At 34.5% G+C, this 21,001-nt stretch overlaps 1 protein-coding gene across 8 annotated transcripts in view; it reads right to left on the minus strand.

Annotated features, from left to right (window-relative positions):
* Positions 1 to 21,001, minus strand: part of CCDC91 (coiled-coil domain containing 91) — a 166,222-nt gene that overhangs the window by 58,062 nt on the left and 87,159 nt on the right. For all 8 annotated transcript variants that reach the window (XM_080392391.1, XM_080392387.1, XM_080392390.1 and 5 more), the window contains 2 exons: positions 18,104 to 18,181; positions 4,119 to 4,226 (listed from right to left, as the gene is read on the minus strand). In XM_080392391.1, coding sequence (XP_080248517.1) covers positions 4,119 to 4,226; positions 18,104 to 18,181 — 186 coding nt within the window. The remainder of the gene's footprint in view (positions 1 to 4,118; positions 4,227 to 18,103; positions 18,182 to 21,001) is intronic.

A 21,001-nucleotide genomic window follows, 5' to 3' on the forward strand; every position in this document is an offset into this window, starting at 1 on the left:
AGCAAAATGTTTTCAAATTGAAGCTAAATCAGTACCTCTCTGAGAGTGTTTCAAAAAAGGGCACAAGATTTCATGCACCATCCAACAGATTTTCAACTACTATTTATCATACAAATGACAGCCAATACCACGATAAAGCAAAGTAGAAAAAGAATTAAGGACATGCGACTAACACTACTTATTTCAAGTGTTGTTGCATCTACAAATGCAAGGCTTGTTTCATAGCTTCACATAAAATCATCACGACAAGTATCAACATACAAAAGTGCAGAGGAAGCATTTAATGGAGTTCTTTGATTTTTTTGTGTGACACTTCCAGTACTGTTCTGTCTCAGCAATTACACTAGCAGCTCCACTGGCTTCTTAAACTATGGCAAAAATTTCAACATAACGTACTCTATACAAAGGAAAACCGCAGGCCACACATCCTTAAGGCACATCCTTAAGGATTTACTGAGTAGGAGAAAAGAAGTCCAGCCTAGGAAAGGAATATGCATGCAATTGAACTCCAGAAATAAAGACTTCTATTCCTTGTCTGTCTTTATTAATCTTTTATGTGAATCAAAACAGAAAATAGGCAGACTAACATAACTAAGGACCACAGTAAAAAGACATCTCCCTTAGCTATATCCAAGCATGAAAACACTACACAGGATATCCAGTTGTATGTCTCTGATTTATACTGTTTCCTCAGGAAGACATAGAGAAAAAGAGGTATCAAGTTGTAATTTAGAAATGGAAATGTGTAATCTGAGCCTCACTTCAAATATGCTTTAATCCCTCCCTATGCAAGAACGCGTTTCACACTGAAGGAGACCATCAAGGTAAGGAAAGAAAAGTGCAAGATAAGTAGAGGGAAAATGATTTCTCATAAATGCAAAGTGATTTGCTGCAGGTATTTAAGATTTTACTTTACCTTAACACACAGATCATTGACTGTTTTAAAGAGAATACAAAAATCAACCTCAATATAGTTTACATTTTTAACACCAACTCTGAATAGTGAGAAATTTGTGATACGTCATCATTTCTAGGACTTCCAGTGAAACTAGTCATTCCTCTTACACTACCATGCTCATGGTCTAGCAACCTTAACAAGAAAATTCCTTAGAATATCCTAGTCCTACATGGTAAATATTTTTAAATAACAGAAGCTTGCTTACTCCATCTTTTCATGGTGCCTTTTATCGTCTGTGCTTTTTAAAGTTACTCAGTCTCTATGCCTCCTCTATGTTCAAAAGAAAAACCTACTTTGATTCAAACGCTGGAAAATAAAGATGGCTGAAAGACACTCTATTCCACATACTGAGGTATGGACAGCAGAATATTGCCATAAATAAACAAATAGCCTGCCTCTGCATCAAGCATCCAGCCCAGGCAATTGCTTAGTTATACAGTCTCAGAGATGAAACCGTATTTCTCCAAATGTATGAGATACAATGAATTTAAATTATATATACCTATTAAACCAAAGTATGCATTGCCTGTAGACCTCTCTCATGCCTCATTTATCATAAAAGATCAGTAAAAGCTAGCAAAGAAGGTAGAACTATGATCTAAATTTGTCAGTAATCTTACAGAGATACATTTTATTCTGATGTGTGAGTTGGTTTTGGGTTTTGCTTGAGGATTTTTTTAATATTCATACTTCACAAGATACATATTGTTCTAGCCATTGTGGCATCTCACTTCTAGCACTGACCAATACCTGACTATACTGAAGGACATTTATTAACTTCCTGTTATATGTCCCTTCATTTTCTGAGTAATCTATCCAAAAATTTGTTGATCATGTTTTTCAGTATTTATTTTCATACAGTACATTTAAGTTTCTGATTTTTAAGCTGTATTGTCTTTGTATTTTAGCAGAGAAAAACAGCCGTTACTTCTCAAAGAGACATTTTTGGGAGGGAGGGGTATGGAAATTTAGGGGGGAAATGGAATTAGGATAAAGCATGAGAGTTATTCTATGAGATAATCTTGATTTTGTGGAACTTGAAATAAAACAGCAGAAAATTTAGAAGGAATGGCAAATGAGGAGAGAAAATTATGTGGGTTGACAAAGTTTTACATGGCTTTAAAAGTTTGCAGGTAAAATACTGCTTGTAAGACAAGAATAATGGAAGAGAACAACAACAACAAAAAGCTATGTTCATATACAGAACATACTTGCACTGTGTGACTACTGCCACAAAAAAAAAAAAAATACAGTGATATACTTATAACTTTCCATGTAAAGGTGGATATGCATGTACAATCCCGTAACACAGAACATCAATCAACTTGGTGTACAATCATTAGCAAACATTTCAGCAATCTCAACTGTTATTACAGAATAAAATAATTTGAACAAAACCAAAAAGTTAAAACACCAAGGCATACATTTAAGAATAGATGTACTCAAAAAGAATAAAAACATACTACACATTTCTCAGATTCCCACAAAGATTTATGAGTGAACAAAATTTGCCAGTATAAATCCGTTTTATTAAACCTGGTAGTTCTACCATAAACACTCCCACTTGTCTACTTATTAGGCTTCAAAATCCCAGTTATCTGTTACAATTAAAGCTGATAAACCTTGACTGACAAATGACTCAGATGTTTGTGAACAAAATGTAAACCTTTTCTGGGATCCAAATGGTGGGTTCAATTGTGTTAAATGTAGACGTGATGTGAACTGGGCACTGTCTTATGTCGTAAGTACTCTTCTGTCCTACAACTGAGAATAGGTCCCTTACGAACCTGGGTTCTCCCCAGGTAAATCTGAATCTCTCAAACATGTTTTCACATTTCTGTCCCCACCTTTTGGTTTGTGATGCAAATGTCACAGATCACGCGAGCAGTATTTTTGCTCAATCTGAAAGTATATCCTCAAAAATCTTCCCATAATGCTTCCAGATTTCATGAGATTCACTATTTTTTAACGTTCAGAAAATGGTACCAAGTCAATAAACAACATGTTGATTTCAGAAACACAAAACATTTTGTTAAATTTAATTTTTACTTGCTTTTTAGGCAGAACTTTATGGTAAGTATTAAATAACTGTAGTTCTGTGCAATAAACAGTTCATTCATGGTGGAAATGATTTCTCCAAACTATTACATCTTTCCTTCATCCTGTTCATACAGATGTTTATATATTTAATATGTTTGCGCTAAAGTGTTAGTTGATATGGTCAGAACAGTGAAATGATCATAAAACACTTTTGGAAATGGTGAAATACTTCAAGTGGACTTTTGATGTATTTAGCTCTAATATACACCAAGAAAATTAAATAAACTATTATCCTTTGTATTTTTAATAGAATTGTTGCTAACAGTACTTAAAAAGGCAACTTAATACTGTTAATTGCAATGTAAACAACTCCAGGAAGCTGTTAACAAATTAGCTTTCTTTAAAAAAAACAAACATACTAATGTTCATTATTATTTTGATCCAAGAGCTGTAACTGAGTCAAACAAAGATATTTTCAATAACAAACCAGATTTACGCTGTTCAGATACTCATCAGTAATTCATGGGATTCCAAATACTTGCTATGCAGTGTGCTTTTACTCATTGTCATGTTAAATGAACCAACGTAGGCCTATTTATATATTTTTTTTCTGAATGTTATGTAATTCCTCATAGCTAGTTTTATATTTTCTATGTCAAATTTTTATGAAATAAAAATAGGTTTGGACAACAGATACTTGTGTCTACCGCCTAAGAAGCATGAAAAAATTTGGACAAAAAAATTGTGCAAATCCCATAAAATAAAATCCTACACTTAACTACGTAAACTAAAAAAAAAATTGTGAGTTTTCTGTGAGACTGCAGAAAATGGCAGCTGTTAAAGAAGTAAGTGTTGAATTGCTCTGAGACTTTTCTCAGTGCTACACTCTTCCTAAAACTGTTCTAAGCAAGTTAAAATGTTATAAAAGACCTTTGATCCCAACAGATGAAGAGTCATTGTTTGTTTTGCATTTTTAAGTACTTGTGTTCACTGTTATCCTTAGGACACAAGGTGAAATATTATTTTTTTGGTGATAATATATATTAATATTTTTATAAAACAAAGAAGTTGAAACTAAAAGAAAATCATGAAAATTTTTTTGGCATGTGCACATTAATACCTGAACATTAAGAAGTTCTTCACATTTGTGAGAATGTTTTTCAATTGCTAGTATATACTGTTTTTCAATAGCTGCTTCTTGCTGTTGAACTGTAGATTGTAGCAGTGCCTGCAAAAAGAAAGCACAAAATATTCAACAAAGATATAACTGGGATGTTTATTGGTAACTGCATCTACTAGTACTTGTGTATAACCAGAATGTGGAATGCTGTTATAAATTTGGAATGTGCAACTATTAAAGTACCTTTCTATGTAACACTACCTTGTTTTCAGTCAGGACTAAAATTTTTTGGATCTCAGATTTCTTATACACAGTCTGCTTAAAAGACAGCAGCACACAGAAGATAGGGAGAGAATTTCTGTAAAATATAGTCAGTTTAGTGAGGGACCACACAAGAAGAGGAGCATATGAAAGCTGCTGAAAAAAAAAAAAAAAAAAAAAAGAGAAAAAAAAGGAAAAAAAAGGAGAGAAAAAGAAAAGGCAGCCAGACATATTTCCCTGGCTGACAAAACTCCACATCCTCTCGGCACAGTGTAAGATCCCATGGGCCAAGCATGATCTTCACAACCACAAGTCAAGTAAAAGCAGATGGAAATTCTGAGTAATTTAAAACATAAAAGAACATCCTGCCCCCCCCCCCCCCCCCCCCCCGCCCCCCCCCCCCGGAAGTTCACACTCAAATGTGAAGCAGTGGAAGTCAAAGTGTGGAAAGTCAAACTACCAAAACAGTAACGAAAAGATGCCAAAATTAGGAACTCTCTGTGTGAGAGCATGTGTGCATGCACATGTGTGTATTCACATGCACTTGACTAAACTCTGCAGAATTTCCAGCATCTGAACACACACAAAAAAAAAATAAAAATCTTAAGATATGTGAAAAACCATATTACACTCAGGCTTCTTTAAACAACGATGGTATTTTAATGCAGGATTTACTTAACTCATGCTATTCAGGTCTTTTCCCCCTCATATTATATATTATATATGTCACCTTCCAAATATTCTTTGGGCTATTTATACACAATGTAGCAAACTATTTTTAACTAGTAATCAATACAGTGAAGTAGTTGAAATTACTGTGTAAGTTAAAACAGACGTAAGTTTTACAGAAAACAGACCTTTGGCCCAAATACAGACAAAGGAAAAAAAAATCCCATCTTTCAAACAATCTATTTCAGAGATATACATACTTCATGGAATATAACACATTAAATACAATTTTGAATACTTCTAAAAAACCCCAAAAATGTATTAAAAAAAAAAGATTTGTCTGAAAATTTTTAAACTACCTTTCCAAATTTTCCACTAATTAGCCTCTTACGCCAAAATCAGTGCTCTTCATTAATGCTATAGCATGGTAGTAGCTTTCAGCACAGGTTCAGAGATTTAAAACGTAAAAATGACAACGTATACGTTAATCAAAGTGTAAGAATATATCTACTGGTGTTTGCAGAGGGTTTAGCTAGCCATAAGTTTACCTCCAAAAAAGCAAATTTCCTTCCAACTAAATTTAGTAATTTTATTGATATAAATCAGGCAATCACAAAAACTTAACTCTCAAAGTATAACTTCTGTAAGTGAAACTTCATACACTAAATCCTTTTGTGTATAACCTAGAATTGCCATGAATCACTGGCAAAAATTGTCTGTACTGGAGTATGGTGGGGTTTTTTTTGTCTACACTGTTGTGGCAAGAATCGTTTCATGTAACTGGTATAAAAAAGAAAAAAATCACATTCCCATCTTAGGGAAAACACTAACAAAATGGCCATTAAGTTGCAATGCCTTTTGTCAAATAGCTTCTTTCTCAGGCCAAGGGCTGAGTCACTTTATGCACTTTGCTATGCAAACTTGACTAGTGACTGTCAAATTCCTATTAAATGGTATAAAAAACTTTCAGTTTTTCAGGAAATAATTATTATTCATTAGATGTCATGCAGAGGTTGCTAAATTTTCAATTTATTTTCTTTTATTATTTTCTTCAGAAAAATACGTAAAATTCCACACTCAGAAACAAAAGCCTTCCTTTTCTATCATACGCACTACTAATACAGGTTAAATAGTACCACAGAATTGATCCTGTATTTGACTATTCCACTAGTGGGCCAAGCAAGGAGACAGAAAAATCCTCCTATGTGGGCACAGTACTTCAGAGAGAGCTTCCATCTTGTGCCATAAAAAAAATGTCCAGACAAAAGTCTTTATTTTCTATGGACATATTTCAGCATATCAGCTAGTCAAACAAGCCTCTAAAATACAGAAGAAATTACTTATGCCAAGGCACAAATCTTTTCAAGTCACTTAAAAGAAGATGAGGTGTGTCATGTAATACCTTGAAATAGCAATAACTATTAGGAAAATAAGATTTCCCCTTTCAAGAGGAATCTGAAAATTTTCAGAACCTTATGGTTTTAAGATTGCTTACAATCAAAGCAGAATGCTGAGCTCTGATTTATTTTAAAGTGCAGAATATTTTTATTCTCATGAGAAAATTTTTATGCCTAGGACTGATCGTAATTGTCAGCACTGTCAGATATGGCACTTCTATCACTTCTGAAAAACGAACAGAGAAGTGTCAGAGAACTGACAGGACTAGACAAATGGATCTTGCCCCTTTAAATTAAGTCTTTCATTATTCTTCATTTATCATTGAAATCATTCCCATATTTAATATATTATGAGAAATAAGATAATTTAAAAAATATAATAAAAGCCAAACTTGACAATTTCCTTTAATTCTAACCTAGCGTGCAGTTGTTGCCTAGGACACTACTATGTTCATTGCATATATCCTACATCTGCCTGGCTCCAGCTGACTATAAAAAGTAAATATGAACATAAAGATGTCATAAAGCAATGTCTTTCCAAGACTATAAAAAAAGGAAGAAAAAAAAAAAAAAAGAGAACACAGAGTTCAAAAATGACCTCATTTTCTTCTTTGTCTGATGACAACCACCATTTAAGGTTTCTGGATTGGGTAAATACAGCAGAGATGCATGATATCTATCCAAATCTTTTGCAAATTTCAAGATAATCAAGATAATCAACTACTGAAATTACTTATTTAAAAAAACCTAAATTACTAAATAATTAATTTACAAAACTAAAACATACATTCTGCTACTTGATGATAGGCATGTCTAACTCTTAGACTTACATATTTCCTTCAGTAAAATGATACTGAAAGTCTTTTGACCAATTGCTGTTCTGGGCAACTGCTTATCACTGCTGCAACACCTCTTTCCTCCTTAATTAATTATGCAATTATCCTGGTGGGCTGATGTTTCATAAATCTGTGGCCATGGACCTAATATCAAGCCGGTATTCTTGAAGCAGTCTCCTTTTAATAGCTCGCTGAATCATTTCAAGCAAGGTTACAGCAGAACATAGCCTATGGCATCTGTTGCAGGGCGTCAAAGGGTAGGATTTCAATATGCCCTTGGTGCCCTTGGTAATTCATTTCTCCTTCTGTATATTGTGTAGGGAACTTCCTTGGCACAGGGTGGCAGGGGTCACGCTGTACCAACAGCCAGCTTCAGGACTGTGACGGCAAGAGGCGTAAGTATTGATGCAGATCTGTTTTTACACTCCTGTCACATTTGTTGCCTCAGTCTACACTTGTTATATTCGTAAAGAAAGCAGTGGGTTCAGATTTTCAGGATTTCTTTACATTTATCAACTAGTACTTACTGCTTCTTGCCTTCTTTGTTTACTTTTCCCCCCCTTCCTTCCTCAACACACACACTTCACCAGCCCTAACTACATCTGCCTTTAACCAAAAGTGAGGTTGCTTAAGGTCTTTACTGCAAGCCAAATAAACAGTCATCTTTTTCAGGCAGTTACTAGATCTTCTTTTCCCATTTGCAATTTCCAAGGCTTTCAAAAATCTGCCTCCCCACTCTTTATGTAAGTTGTTGGATTAGGGAATAGTTTAAAAGACCGTGGTACTTTAAATAAACAAATACTTAAAGCAGTTTGCTTGAAATTAAAATACAAAACAATGCATGAATATAAGAACAAACTGCAGCCACTATATTGGCTGTATAACCATAGTGATGATTGCAGGTACATCACCACTTGAACTGATGCATATCCACTAATCAAACAAAGCCAGAATTTACAAGGCTTATGTGCTAAATAATCAAACTATATTTAAGTACAATAAAATAAGAATGAGAACATCTTTCCTCTGACTCCTGAAAACATATCACCACAGCTTCAAGTAATCAGACAAAGATATATAAATGGCCTTTTATCATCTCCTTCTTCCCCATGTCTCATACTACACATTTGCCATTACTAAACTGGACAAAAAAAGCCATTAACTGACAAACCCAAGAATTAATGTCTACACTGACATTGTTTTATTAGGTTTGGTTCAGTTGTAATTCATTTTCAACATGGCATTAGCTAATCAAAGCGAAAATCTGGTCAAGTTTTAAGCCTCAGACATTATTCTATAGCTGTTTTGGCTTGTAGATCAGAAAAAGAAAATCAGAGTAGAAAGTAGCATTGAGAAAGTTGTTAGGGGAAGAAAAAGGTGCCAAATTAACACGTCTATAAACTAATTCCTCAAAACCCAGAACTACTTCAAAAAATTACATTGACTTATGGTACCCAGTGGGTTTTATCTGGTAAAAAAAAATAAAAAATAATAATGGGACAAGAATAAAATACCTCATATTTTAACACTTTACCTAGCTCGGTATACCCGGTTTCAGAATAGGAATTAAGATGACTCAAAGAAGCGACAAGAAACTATCAGAGTCAGATATGGAACAGCAAATCTTTAGGTCCCCTTCCAAAATCTATCCGGTATCAGATGGATTAGTTTGATGTACAGTTGTATTTTCCTCTTTTCAAAAACAAATGAAAGAAATCATATATGCCCCTCTCATCTTATCAGGACTAAAACCAGTGGAATTTAAGCAAAAAGAAAAATTAGGAGTCCGCACACTGCCTCAGTCCTGATTTTCTTTCCCCAGAGAATAGAGCAACGGCTCTTGAACCACTACAGCTAAGCTAAATTTTCTCAGTTCTAAAATTTCAAAGATTTGTTGATTATAGCTCTTATTCTAGTATCTCTATCTCTGGATTCTTGTTAGTAAAGCTGCCTGTGCAGCACAAGGAGTAACAAAATAATGGCAGAATTCTAGAATGTCCTAAAATTTTGTAGAATCTTGCAGCGGAGTTGGGTGGAACACATTCTGGTGTCTGTAAACTATACAGTTTAATTGTATGATAAGGTAGTTTAAATGTTAGAATACATTTGGGAGAAGTTCTGTCTTGCACTTGCTATTTTGCCACTTGGAAATAATGCATTTTCCCAATGCACATTATACTCCAAACTCTCTTAGGTTTTCTCTTCATTGTTTCTGGACATGAACAACTTTGGGGAGGCTTTTAAAGAACAAATTCACATCGTTAATGGGAAAGCTAAAGAGTAACACGTATGGTCACATTTAACAGTATCTATACAAATTGTGGCTACTCCAAATGGATGCTTCAAATAACAGGACTTATAGGATGACAATGACAGCAAAGCAAGTCTTCGTCTGAATGTTAAACTATCAGAAAACTTCCAAACAATTCAAGAAATACTGCTTCCTCCCTACTTTCTAATCATTCTCCTAACCCAAAAATGCTATCAGAGAATTGAGCCTACTTTTCTTCCACTAACCAAAAATGCCTGGAACAAAAGAGAATGAAAACCCTTAAGAACAAGTTCTCTAAAGTCTCTTTATATCCATTTTAGTTTTATACATGACAGGTAATAAAAATCACAGAAACTATTATTTCCTCAAACCATTACCAAAACCTTCACACATCTAAATAACAGTACAAAAATTTTTAAAATTAGTTTGCAGAAAGATTAAATGTGAATCCATCTTGAATTTATAAATGGGAATTTTACCAAAACAAAATAAAACTTAACTAAATTAGTCCAAACCCCACTTTAAGCTCAGATAAAGAACAAACTTTAGCTTCAAGTTTCATACATCAGAATAATTTTGGAAGACCCTGAGTTGGAACAATATCCAAACATTATAATAAGAACTTCATCCATTATCATTTCAGGATATTATTAATTAAGGGAATACACATCTTAATTACTCTATTATATGCTTTAGCAATGGTCAAAGAATTAAGTAGTCCTGAAATATAATTAACAGCACACTACATGGATGGTGGGAACAATAGAGAACTGCATCACTGCATACAGACTAGAGACTGAAAATCTGTACTGCATCCAATCTGAGAAAGAAAAGCTCGAAGGTTAGAAAATAAAAATGATCACAAAATTTTATACTGTGTTTTGTTATGTATAGAGTATTAGTTGCTTTACAAAACTTGTCCTCATCCTTCGAAAGGCAAAATTGCAATGATTATGGTTTCACCAAAACCATAGCTCAGACATTCCAGCCCATTTTTAATACAAACCTATTTCTGCAACCCTAGTGCATATTGTCTTCATTCTACTGACAATAGAAACCACAACTGCTTGCCCAGAACAGGATTTATTGCATGGCAAAAAGCTAGAATTTATAAGAATTCTTCTTGAATTACATAGCCAAAATATAGACTGCTATCCCCAAATTCATCCCAAGTTCCCTAACACTCATAAATTGGCAAATCTCTTCTTTCTCTCAATGTCATCTTTTTATAGGAGAGATTTAAAAAGTAGTCAGACAAAAAAAAAAAAAAAAAAAAAAAAAAGAGGAAAAAAAAACCTGGGTTTACTATCCTCTCTCATCTCTTCTGAAAAACAATATAAAAGCACTTCCAATCTGTGCAAAAAACAGGCTTCTTAGATGGGTAGCATTGTTTGAGAATGTTAAACAAACTCACATGAAACATCGGTATGTAACGTGCATCATGATGTACAGGCTGCTCCATAATGTTCTGTAATGTTATTTAAAAGCACTGCATCAAAACCCATAGTCACTCCAAAAAGAATATCCTCTTTGGTTTCTTTCCCGTGCTCAAGCATCATTAACTTCCTTAAATAACTAAATACAAGTCAGTATAAGAAGCATCATCTTTACCTCAGAACTGCTGAGTCAGGATGTCCAAAACAAGTTATCTTTAAAAATAGTTACCTAGTAACACTACCATACTACTTCAAACATATTAAATACGAGCATTGATTTCAGCAATAGTATGTAAGAACTTCCATGCTTCGTAGCACTAGACAGTGATTCATCTAATTCAGCATCCTGTCTCCACCATTCCTTAATTTCTATTGCTTTATTTAAGGACAAACTATAATTAACCAATTGTTGAATTATAGAGCAGAGCAGAGGACACAATCAAAATTCTTTCCTGACCCTTGGAGAAGATACATTAACTCAATAAAATGTACTATTTGACTGGTTGTGTTGTAACTATGTTACTAGCTAGTACACATACTTTATAAATAAAACTATTTAGAAATTTTTGAAAACTTCTTTTTCAACAGAATCCACCTTACCCACTTCAGCCCAAGACACTGCATATGTTCATGATCAGGCTATTTTTAGGTAAGCCTCTCTAAGTGAAAATGGAACACATCCATTTAGGTACTATGGAATAAATGTTTTTGGTTTTGTTTTTGTTTTTACAAGTGAATATTAACCAAAATGAAAGCAATTAAACTCCTGCTTAAGTCAGAGACAACTTGCAATTTACAATGAAGTAGGTTCTAAATGAAATAAACCAATGAGTTTAATTTCCTGAATTGTTTACACTCATAGTGTGCTACCAAAGCTTTAAAAAAAGCTTGTGCTGTGAAATTTTACGTATCAAATCAAAAAGTATTTCCTCACAAGTTATTCTTTGCAAAAGGTCAACAACACATTTAGGTGTGCAACAAGGTATGAAGAAGCTGCACGGTTTCACTAACCACTGTTTTGTTTACGGCATGACCTGTTTTTTAGTCAGGTGTTCCAAAGACACAATGTAAAAGACATTTGAAACAAATACAAGAATAGGGCATGTTTATAATAAAGTGGTATAACAACTTCAGTTTCATTTTCAACTGATTTTGGTATACCAGTAATGATCTACTACTTACAGTTTGAATACTACGCCCAGTTTATCTAGGTATCTCGGTTTTACTGGTATGTGAGGTTTAATTTATTTTCCACAAAACACTGTTCTCCCAGACTCCTGCCAGAAACAAACTGCAAAGTCACTTTTAATCAAACCCTTCAATTATTACAACATTTAAGACGGTATTTACTGTCCTATAGTCAGAACGACATATAAAAGGTCACCCTTACTAAAAATGGAGGGAGAGATACCTTCTAATTTTTAGTTACTTTTAAATATTGAGATGCTTTAATCAATAATAACAACGTATTTTTGACAGCCAGATCTTCGGAAGATTGAGACCTGATTGTGCCTTGCTTTTATCATAGAATTTCACAGAAAGATTTCTGCATTAGCACCACTGTTGCACGTGAGTCTCCTAAACTGTAAAAATGACAAGGAATCTCTCCTTTTCTAGCCATCAGCTCTTCAGGACAAAACCCAATACTGTATTATATTCAAGGCCCACTTGAATTCTAGTGCAACATAGACATGGACAAGTATAAAAGCTGGAATGGAAATACAAGCCCTTGCAACAATTTTTTAATTTATCCTTTTATTCATGTGTCAGGCCTTTTTGAGCCAGCATGTCGATTTGGAAACTTAATAAGCTAAGCTGGTGTTTTAAAGAGCTGAGAACTGGCCACATTTCAAGAGTTTACCCTCCCCACTAGGGATAAACTATGTCTAAAAAAAGATATCCTGATTCTAAATTAACATCTTTTGTAATTAAGTCTTTTAAACTTTCCTTTGTTTATTAGGAGGTAACCTTTCAGTTCAGAGGTCTATTATTGACACAAATGTTTTTGAAAGACAGCTTGATGGCCTCCACATATTTTGTACTTTGCAAATCGGTTTGTTCTTAAATTCTGGAAAGCTGAAAAAAAACCCAACTACCTAACACTGAAAACTGACAGACAAACCTGTCAGTGTAGGAACGGCTGGAAAGGATGTTGAAGTTAATTTCCATAAAAGGAAACACACAAGGCTTCTAAAAGACTAATAATTGCATAAAATAATCTAAGTCAATAAATACCATCAAATAAATACACCTGCCTGTAACCTCATATTCCTTAAACCTTACATTAAAGGATATTTTATATGGTGAGAAATATAAACAAAACAGATTAAAAATCTTAACTCGTCTATTTACAGAACTATGAAAATTTTGGAACAAAAGCTTGATTAAACAAGCAGAAGAAAAATCCTTATGTTGCTTGAGGTAAATATCTTAAAATATGGCATGATCCCACAAGCATTATTTCCAAGATCTACATTTACTTTTCTTTACTATAGTTAATTACCAGGGATAAAAGCTTAAAAAAAAATGACATGAAAGACAGAAATTAAAATAAAATAGGTAAACATAAAAAGGGGAAATGGCCTACACAGAACACTAAGTTAATTTTTTATTTGTTTCCCCATTTTTTTAATACAAATTTCATGACTGTGTTGGATGGTTTATTTCATGAAAGGAAGATAAGAATGTGAGATGCTTAACAATGGCCAAAGTTTTTGAGGGTTTGTGCTACAAAGTGTCTAATGGTCTCTGTTTACAGATTACCCAGCACATTTGGCAAGCTAATATGCCATAGACAACTGCAATAATTCTAAGGGCTTTGGTATATTCAGGTCCTTGAAATTAGATCATATAATATTTGACGTCTGTAAGCTCCGTTCAACACTTGCCATATTAAAAAGGACCAGTCAACAAGGGTTGTTGTCACAACCAAGGGTAGGAATTGAAAGGGTTTGGTCTTCAACTTGAGTGCCTGGCCTGCCTGGGGACAACATACTAATGCAAGATCAACGTGGAGAAATATTGTCCCTTCTACAACAAGTGGTTCCCCCAAATACAGGAGAGCGATTATCAGAAAGTGTAACCCATTTTCAAGCATAGAAAGATACAACAACAAAAAGACTGCTGCAGTAAGTCTGCAAGGAGTAACAATTAGCCCTCAATGTAAAAAATATGTGATCTTTTGGTTACTAAGTTGGTGACCTTGTAGATAGAAGTGAAAAAATGGCAACTCTCTGTTCCTTGTATGCCAAAAGAAAGGCACTTTCACAAATCTACCAGTTTGAAGACTTACCTGTGCCAGCAATACAGAAAAGACAAGCAGTCAACTCCTTTCCATTGTTGTTCAACCCAGAGTTTCGATACCTAATTTAGAGGATTTGATCTTGAGGGATTGTGGGGATTATTTTCTGGGGCTACTGATGAACGGTTCATATTTTTACATAGCTATCCTTAAAACACACACACACACAAATGTTGTGCATGACATTCACTGATGCTACAACTGTGCTGGGAGTGGCATTCCATAATTATGATCGGCTGGCACCATATAGGATTAGTCACAATTCCAACAGTCATAACTGCAACAAAACCTAATTTGGGTCACAAGCAAGCACTTGATTGGAATAATCTGCATCACTTTGTTTTATTAAAGCCCAAGGAATGCAAAACAGGACAATTTCATTGTAAGAAAGATTTTCCTTCCTATGCCTTTTAAACAACTCAGTAGACGTTTAAGTGAATTTCCACACTCAAGGTAATTTGAGGATTAATTAGATAGTACTTACAACATCCACTGAAAATGGAAATAATTTCTGCATATAAATGATATGCGTTAGTGTAACAATTTAAATCCTAAAGAAGATATATTTCAGCACAAAATTAACATGGCCAATCATAAGTGAATTAAAAGGGTCAGTGAATTTCACAATTCTGTATTTCACTAAAAGGACTAATCAGATTTACTTTACATTCTTAAAAAAATGCTATATGTAAGACTCCTCATTTGTTTATCTGACTACTAACTGCCAACATGTCTGACAGGTATAAAATTCCTAAAGGTATGAGTAGTTAAGAAGTCCCCAAAATGTAAAATACTACTTTTATAATTACAAAACCACATCTGATTCATTTACTTAAGAAAAAAAAATCTTAACCCTGTTCCATATTGAAATATTAACCATGAATTAATGTTTTACAAGAATCTATGAGATTATTTTTTCAAACAAAACTACAGAACAGTTTTTGCCTTCACTGAACTCTGTTGATTCACTGTTATAACTTTTTGTTTAAGTACACAGTAAAGGGTTACTAGAAAGGCATTTAAGCTATAAAAAAACAAAATAAGATTTTTTGTTTAAACCTAGTAACCTTTTTTTTTTTTTTTCCCAGTTTTCCTGCTACCCTGAAAAATAACACACTGCTTGTTTGCATAGAAGGTTGGCTACAGTATTTTATTCGGAGGCTGGTACATCTGATGTCAATTCTCAGAGTACTGTGATCTCATTGACAAAAATATGCCAACTAACCACATGAGGCAACAGGTAAGCTTGTGGGAAGTATGTTCATGCCATGGTTCCCTGATATTAAAGAATGCCTTTATATAACTTGACTATAAACATCTGATGAGAAATAATATGCTAAATATAAATATTAATTAGAATCACAGTATTAGTATTCAATTAAATCCCTAATCTTCTGTGCCAAATCATAGAAACCGATAAACACAGATCATCTTTTCTAGATGGCATATCAGATCTTCCCAGCTGCTGTAGACTCATAAAATATTTTCCAAAAATCAATGTGGCACGAGTATATTCTTTTACCCAACAATACCTGAAAAAATGATTCCTTAGACAACATCATCCATGCAAAATTCTCCTTTAGCTCACATAAGGCATTAAAATGGTGAAAAAATTGTATCTAGAAAATATTTAAATTTTTCGCTCCATACTATAAAATTGTTGCATTTCACAGTTTGTTTATATTTTCAGAAATACAAAGAAGGAAACATAAGTACAGGAATTACCAATAGCTCACCAGGTTTTTCAAAATATAATTTCACACAGAAACAGCAAGCTAGTTTATATGCATCTGGCACAAAACAGAAATGAAAAGTACTGATATACGTTATGTTCAGTGGCCCATCCAAAGTGAGACAGTCCAAAGAAAATTCCCATTTGAGAACTTCTATTGCAAAGTGGTTCTCAAAGCAGTAAGGGAAAAGAAACAGTAATTCTCCTCCAGAAGTGAAATGAAGGAGGTATGGAGAAATGGGACATCACCAGTGGCCATGCTGAGCTTTTCTCAGGAATGGAAACTTTTTTCTGGATAGGTTCCCTTTAAATTAGTGTAAGTTGTATTGATGAGACAGACTTATTTCTACAGGGAGTCCAATTTTGATATTAGCTAGAATACTACTAACAGTTATTAGCAAAATTATTAAAATACTTTCTTATTATGAATCGTTGCAAACATGTACGATGACTAGAATTACTTTATACTTTTTTGCAGCCTATGACATGGGCTGCCTTCAAGCAGAGGGTCCTAAAAGCATCATCAGGTCTCCTCCAGAGTGGTGCTTTCTCAGACCTGGAATTTAGTAGCCTGCCTTACATATAAGGAACAGTCTACGAGCCCCACAGAATCTAACTAAAAACCCAATTTTGCACAATATTAAGATCCCAAATTTTGCAGCAGACTTGGAATCTGGCACAGACAGTTCTCCTTGAGCTGCAGATCCTGAGACCACCAGAAAGAAGCATACATCACAAGTAAGTTTCAGGTATTTCCTAAAACCAAACCAACCAACCTGCCTACATTCACCCACAAAGTATTGCAGGCTTCTTAACCAGCAGGCCTTAGACTCAGGCTTTCAGCTTATTACCTGAATCCCAAGACCCAACTTCAATCCTATTCTTCTTACCTTGTCAGTTCCATTCCAACCCTAATAACATTGGAAAAATTTCATTACACCCCTTGAGGCAAATTTGTGCTTAAGTGTAAAAAGATGTAATGAACAATGGATTGGACAGTCCTACCTCCATAAGCAGCTCTACAAGGAGTCTGCAAAGATATAATATGAGACAATTCCTTATACACATTTGCACCAGCATCAATCATGAAGCACTGGCATGGGGCACCTTAGCCTTGTGTTCAGTTCATCCCCCAGTGCCAGCTCTGTTGACTGTGGCCCGAGCACTCACATTTTAGGATGGACTGCTAACAAGACGATGCTGTGACATTTCATATCTCATTACCAAGGGAAACCTCACTCCCGCTGTCTCTGGCAATCCTGCTTCCAGCAAGTTTAAACCATTCTGCAGTTGGGTCTTCCTGCCCTCTATGCCAGATCATTCCTTGGGCATGAATTACCATTGTTGAACAGTTACAGTTTGAATTTCCCCTTCAATAACTACACTGTCAAATTTGTGTTCCCAGCTCACAGTTGCCTGCCAGGTCTTATATCTCCCTTCTCATTTTCAAAAATAGTCTTCTTTTCCATTTCCCATTATCAGGGTTGTTTTTTTCCCTGCCAGATCTTCTTTACCTCCTTAAGTCTAATTAGTATTCTTAGCTTTACCTACTCCTTCTCCTAACGTGGTTCAGGTTTTGTCCTCTGCGCATTTCTTACTAGAAAGTTTCCATAACAGTACAAAAGACACAGATTTATCCTCCATGGCAAGATCCAGTACTTTCATCTTATCAGCTGGGAGGAACTAGGAACAACATGAGAGAAGAATTAGAGATTCAACCTTATTTCATATTTAACTTCTTCACTTAGTGCCGTGTAAATAAAAACCTGCTGAATTGCTCTGTGATGCTGCTTTTCTGCAGCAAACTCAAACCAAAAGTTTACCACAATTAACCGAGCATTTTTGTTTTTTTCACGTTTTAAGTTTATCTTAAGTTTCCCAAAGTGCAAAATGAGAAAACATGCCATGCAAAATTTCAGGCTAAACAGTCTAAATTGGAAGCAAGAGAAAAGACAGACTTAAAGTGAAAGACATTGAGCAACCAGCACAATCAGTACCAAAAAGGCTGCCTGTAGTGCACTTATTATATACTATTACAACAATATAATTTAGAAATTGTGTTATCTTGGCAACTCATTTACCTTGAATTCTTCAACAATAATACTCAAGGCTTCATGTCCAGCTTTCCTCATGTCTTCTAACTCCTGCTTATGCTTTTCCTGTACAAAAACACGTGGAAAGTTTATATATAACATAGGCACTCAACATAACAATTTTAATTAGGGGAGTAAAGACCAATTATTTTCTTCATTTTGAGTAACTTTTATAAAGAAATGCACACATCTTATATTGAGCATATATATAATATCTGACAAGCCAAGTTAGTCCTACTATTAAACATATTTTTATTTCTTTATTTTATTAGTCCCCAGATATTTCTCAATGGTTCTCCAGTTTTTTTAGTTTTTCTTTGATGCTCTGATTTTTCTGGTTTCTTGGTATACCTGTGGGTGGCAGGACTTCCAAACCACTCTTTTAGTAAAAGTTATTTACTGCCTGTATTAATAAAAATGTTGAGATGGATGAGTATCAGATTCAGCTTCCTCAGAAAAGCACACTCTTCTCCTACTCATTACATAGCTCCTTTTTTATCTTTCCTTATTCTTAAGTTTCCCAGGAAAGTGTTCCTCATAAGAACATCCTGAATATGTTTTTCAAACAAAGCTGTACTGTTCAGTTTTTATTTTATTCACAGTATCATGTGGAAGTAAAAGGGACAGGAACATTCTAATATTTTTGCCTTTACATAAAAATGGTTGCCTGTGGTTTGCTATCTTAGTCTGCAATGTGAACACCTCATTAAATTCTCATCAGCATTTCATGCCTATCAGTGAGCAGCACCACTTTTCCAAATCAGAAATTGGTAAGTATTAAAAACTTTCCCTCCTCCCTCCTTCTTTGCTTCAGGGATCTGTTCTTAAATAAGCTAGTGCAGCAGGTCACAGGTGCTTTAAATCACCTGGGGAAACTGGTGCAGAGAGCAGAAAAGCATTCATCACAAATATTACCTTGCAGTGATTACAGGGCAAGACCATGCAAAACTTACACTACATATTAACTAATTTTTTTGGATGTAATTCAAGTTGAGATTAATTAATAAAATTATATGTTTTCTAAGATCTGTATGTTTGAAATAAAGAAAACCTAGCATCTAACAAAGCATGTTCAATTTTATTATGAAAGGCGATATAACACCATTAAAATTAATTGGTCTGTAACTCTGTATTTGATTAGAAGCTGAAAGGACCACCTTAGCAAAAAGTTTGAAATTATAGCTATAAAAACTTATCATTGGCCCAAAAATAATGAGACATTCAGATTCTCTTGAATAGAACCGGGGGTGTTGTGAAGGCATGCAAGAACAACTGATATGAAGCAGAAGAATTGAAGATGGAAATATTTGGATGTGTAAATAAACTACTACGTCAGATAACAATGCACAACACCTGGGCACATCAGTCTAATCACATTGTGATAGATAGGTGACATTGACACCACAAAGTAGTTCAAGTCTGATGTTATAGATGTTTAAAAACAAAACACCCAAAACTGAGCTAGAAATATTTTTGCAGTACAAAATTACAGAATTGATATAAGGAAGAAAAATGTGATCCAGTGCTTAACTCCAGAACTTCACAAATGCTTAACAAATATCTTCCCTGTGAAAAGCAAAAATGGCAGGGGTCTGTGTGTGTGACAGAGAGAGAGAGAGAAACATGTAATTACTATAGTAACTTACCTTGGATTGACAAATATGAAAAAACAATTATATAGAAAGAGGAAGCTAATGGTCATTAATTATGCTAGCTGAAAACAACCCAAAACAAAACCAAAACCGAAGAGAATGTATTCCATGTTGAGGAAAGTTAAAAGTAAGATTCCCATCTAAGATCTGTCAGAATCACCTTGAACGTAAGAGTGAGACATCATGGATGAAGCGTGTTGACCGAGCAAGCAGCGTATTTCATTCTACTAAGTAAAACGCCTCTCGCTAGCATTACCATGCAAATCAAGACACAAAGCAAAAAAAAAAAACAACGCAGTTTGTCCTCTTACAATAAGCCTCTCAGTTTTTTCAGTTAGTGACTTGTTCTAAGTCATGTACTAAATGTGAACTGGTAACACAAGCTGAAGCATCAACACCAAAGTATAACTCCCAACATGAAGATTCATTCCATCCACTACATTTCAGAGTACATACTTCCTTAAAATAGCTCCTAAAGTATAAAAAAGTCATTAGTAAAGAACTAATAGTAAGGCATCAGTTTTGCTTGGGTCAGGTCTAGCAATTTCAAGAGCAGAGGTAGAAGAGGAAATGAAAGGCCACAAGCACACAGATGAAAAGTTTAAGGTCACTTTGCAACGCTCCCTCAAAGCAAGGGTTTCATCTAATCGGATGAACACTACACTTCCTTTTTCTCTATTTGCAATATTTTTCAGCTAAGACAGCAGGCCTTTAAGTTTATTTCTTTTAACTTGTAAGGGTGCATTTCAATTCTTTTGAGGATGGCTGGCCTTTTCTTCTGAAACTGTAAAATAGTGTTTCAAAAGCTTCTATCACTCAAAGGAATGTGTGCTTAGTCCTTGTATATCCAATAAGAAGACCCAAAGTCACTTCGAGGAACACATTTTGTAAGTGTAGGCACTGATTTACTGTCTAACAATGAAGATAGCCAAATCATGAAACTCAGGAACTTTGATCTATGAGCACAACAGAAACATTCCAAGAACAGTAGCATACTCATTTGATGAACAACAGTCATGTTAGTTCTTCACAAATCTTCAATAAAATGTGTACTTTCCATATGAAAATGAGTTTAATGAAGTGACATAACTACCCTCAGAATTATGACTCTGCTTGTAAGAAAAAAAAGGGAAGCTCTATGAAAGATTTTGAATGGTATAGACCTGAAATTAAAATGTAATATTCTGATATACTACAAAAGAGAGAAGAATATTGTGTTTTCCAGCTCTTGTAG

The sequence above is a fragment of the Falco punctatus genome, assembly GCF_963210335.1.
Source record: "Falco punctatus genome assembly, chromosome: 6".
Lineage (NCBI taxonomy): Eukaryota > Metazoa > Chordata > Aves > Falconiformes > Falconidae > Falco > Falco punctatus.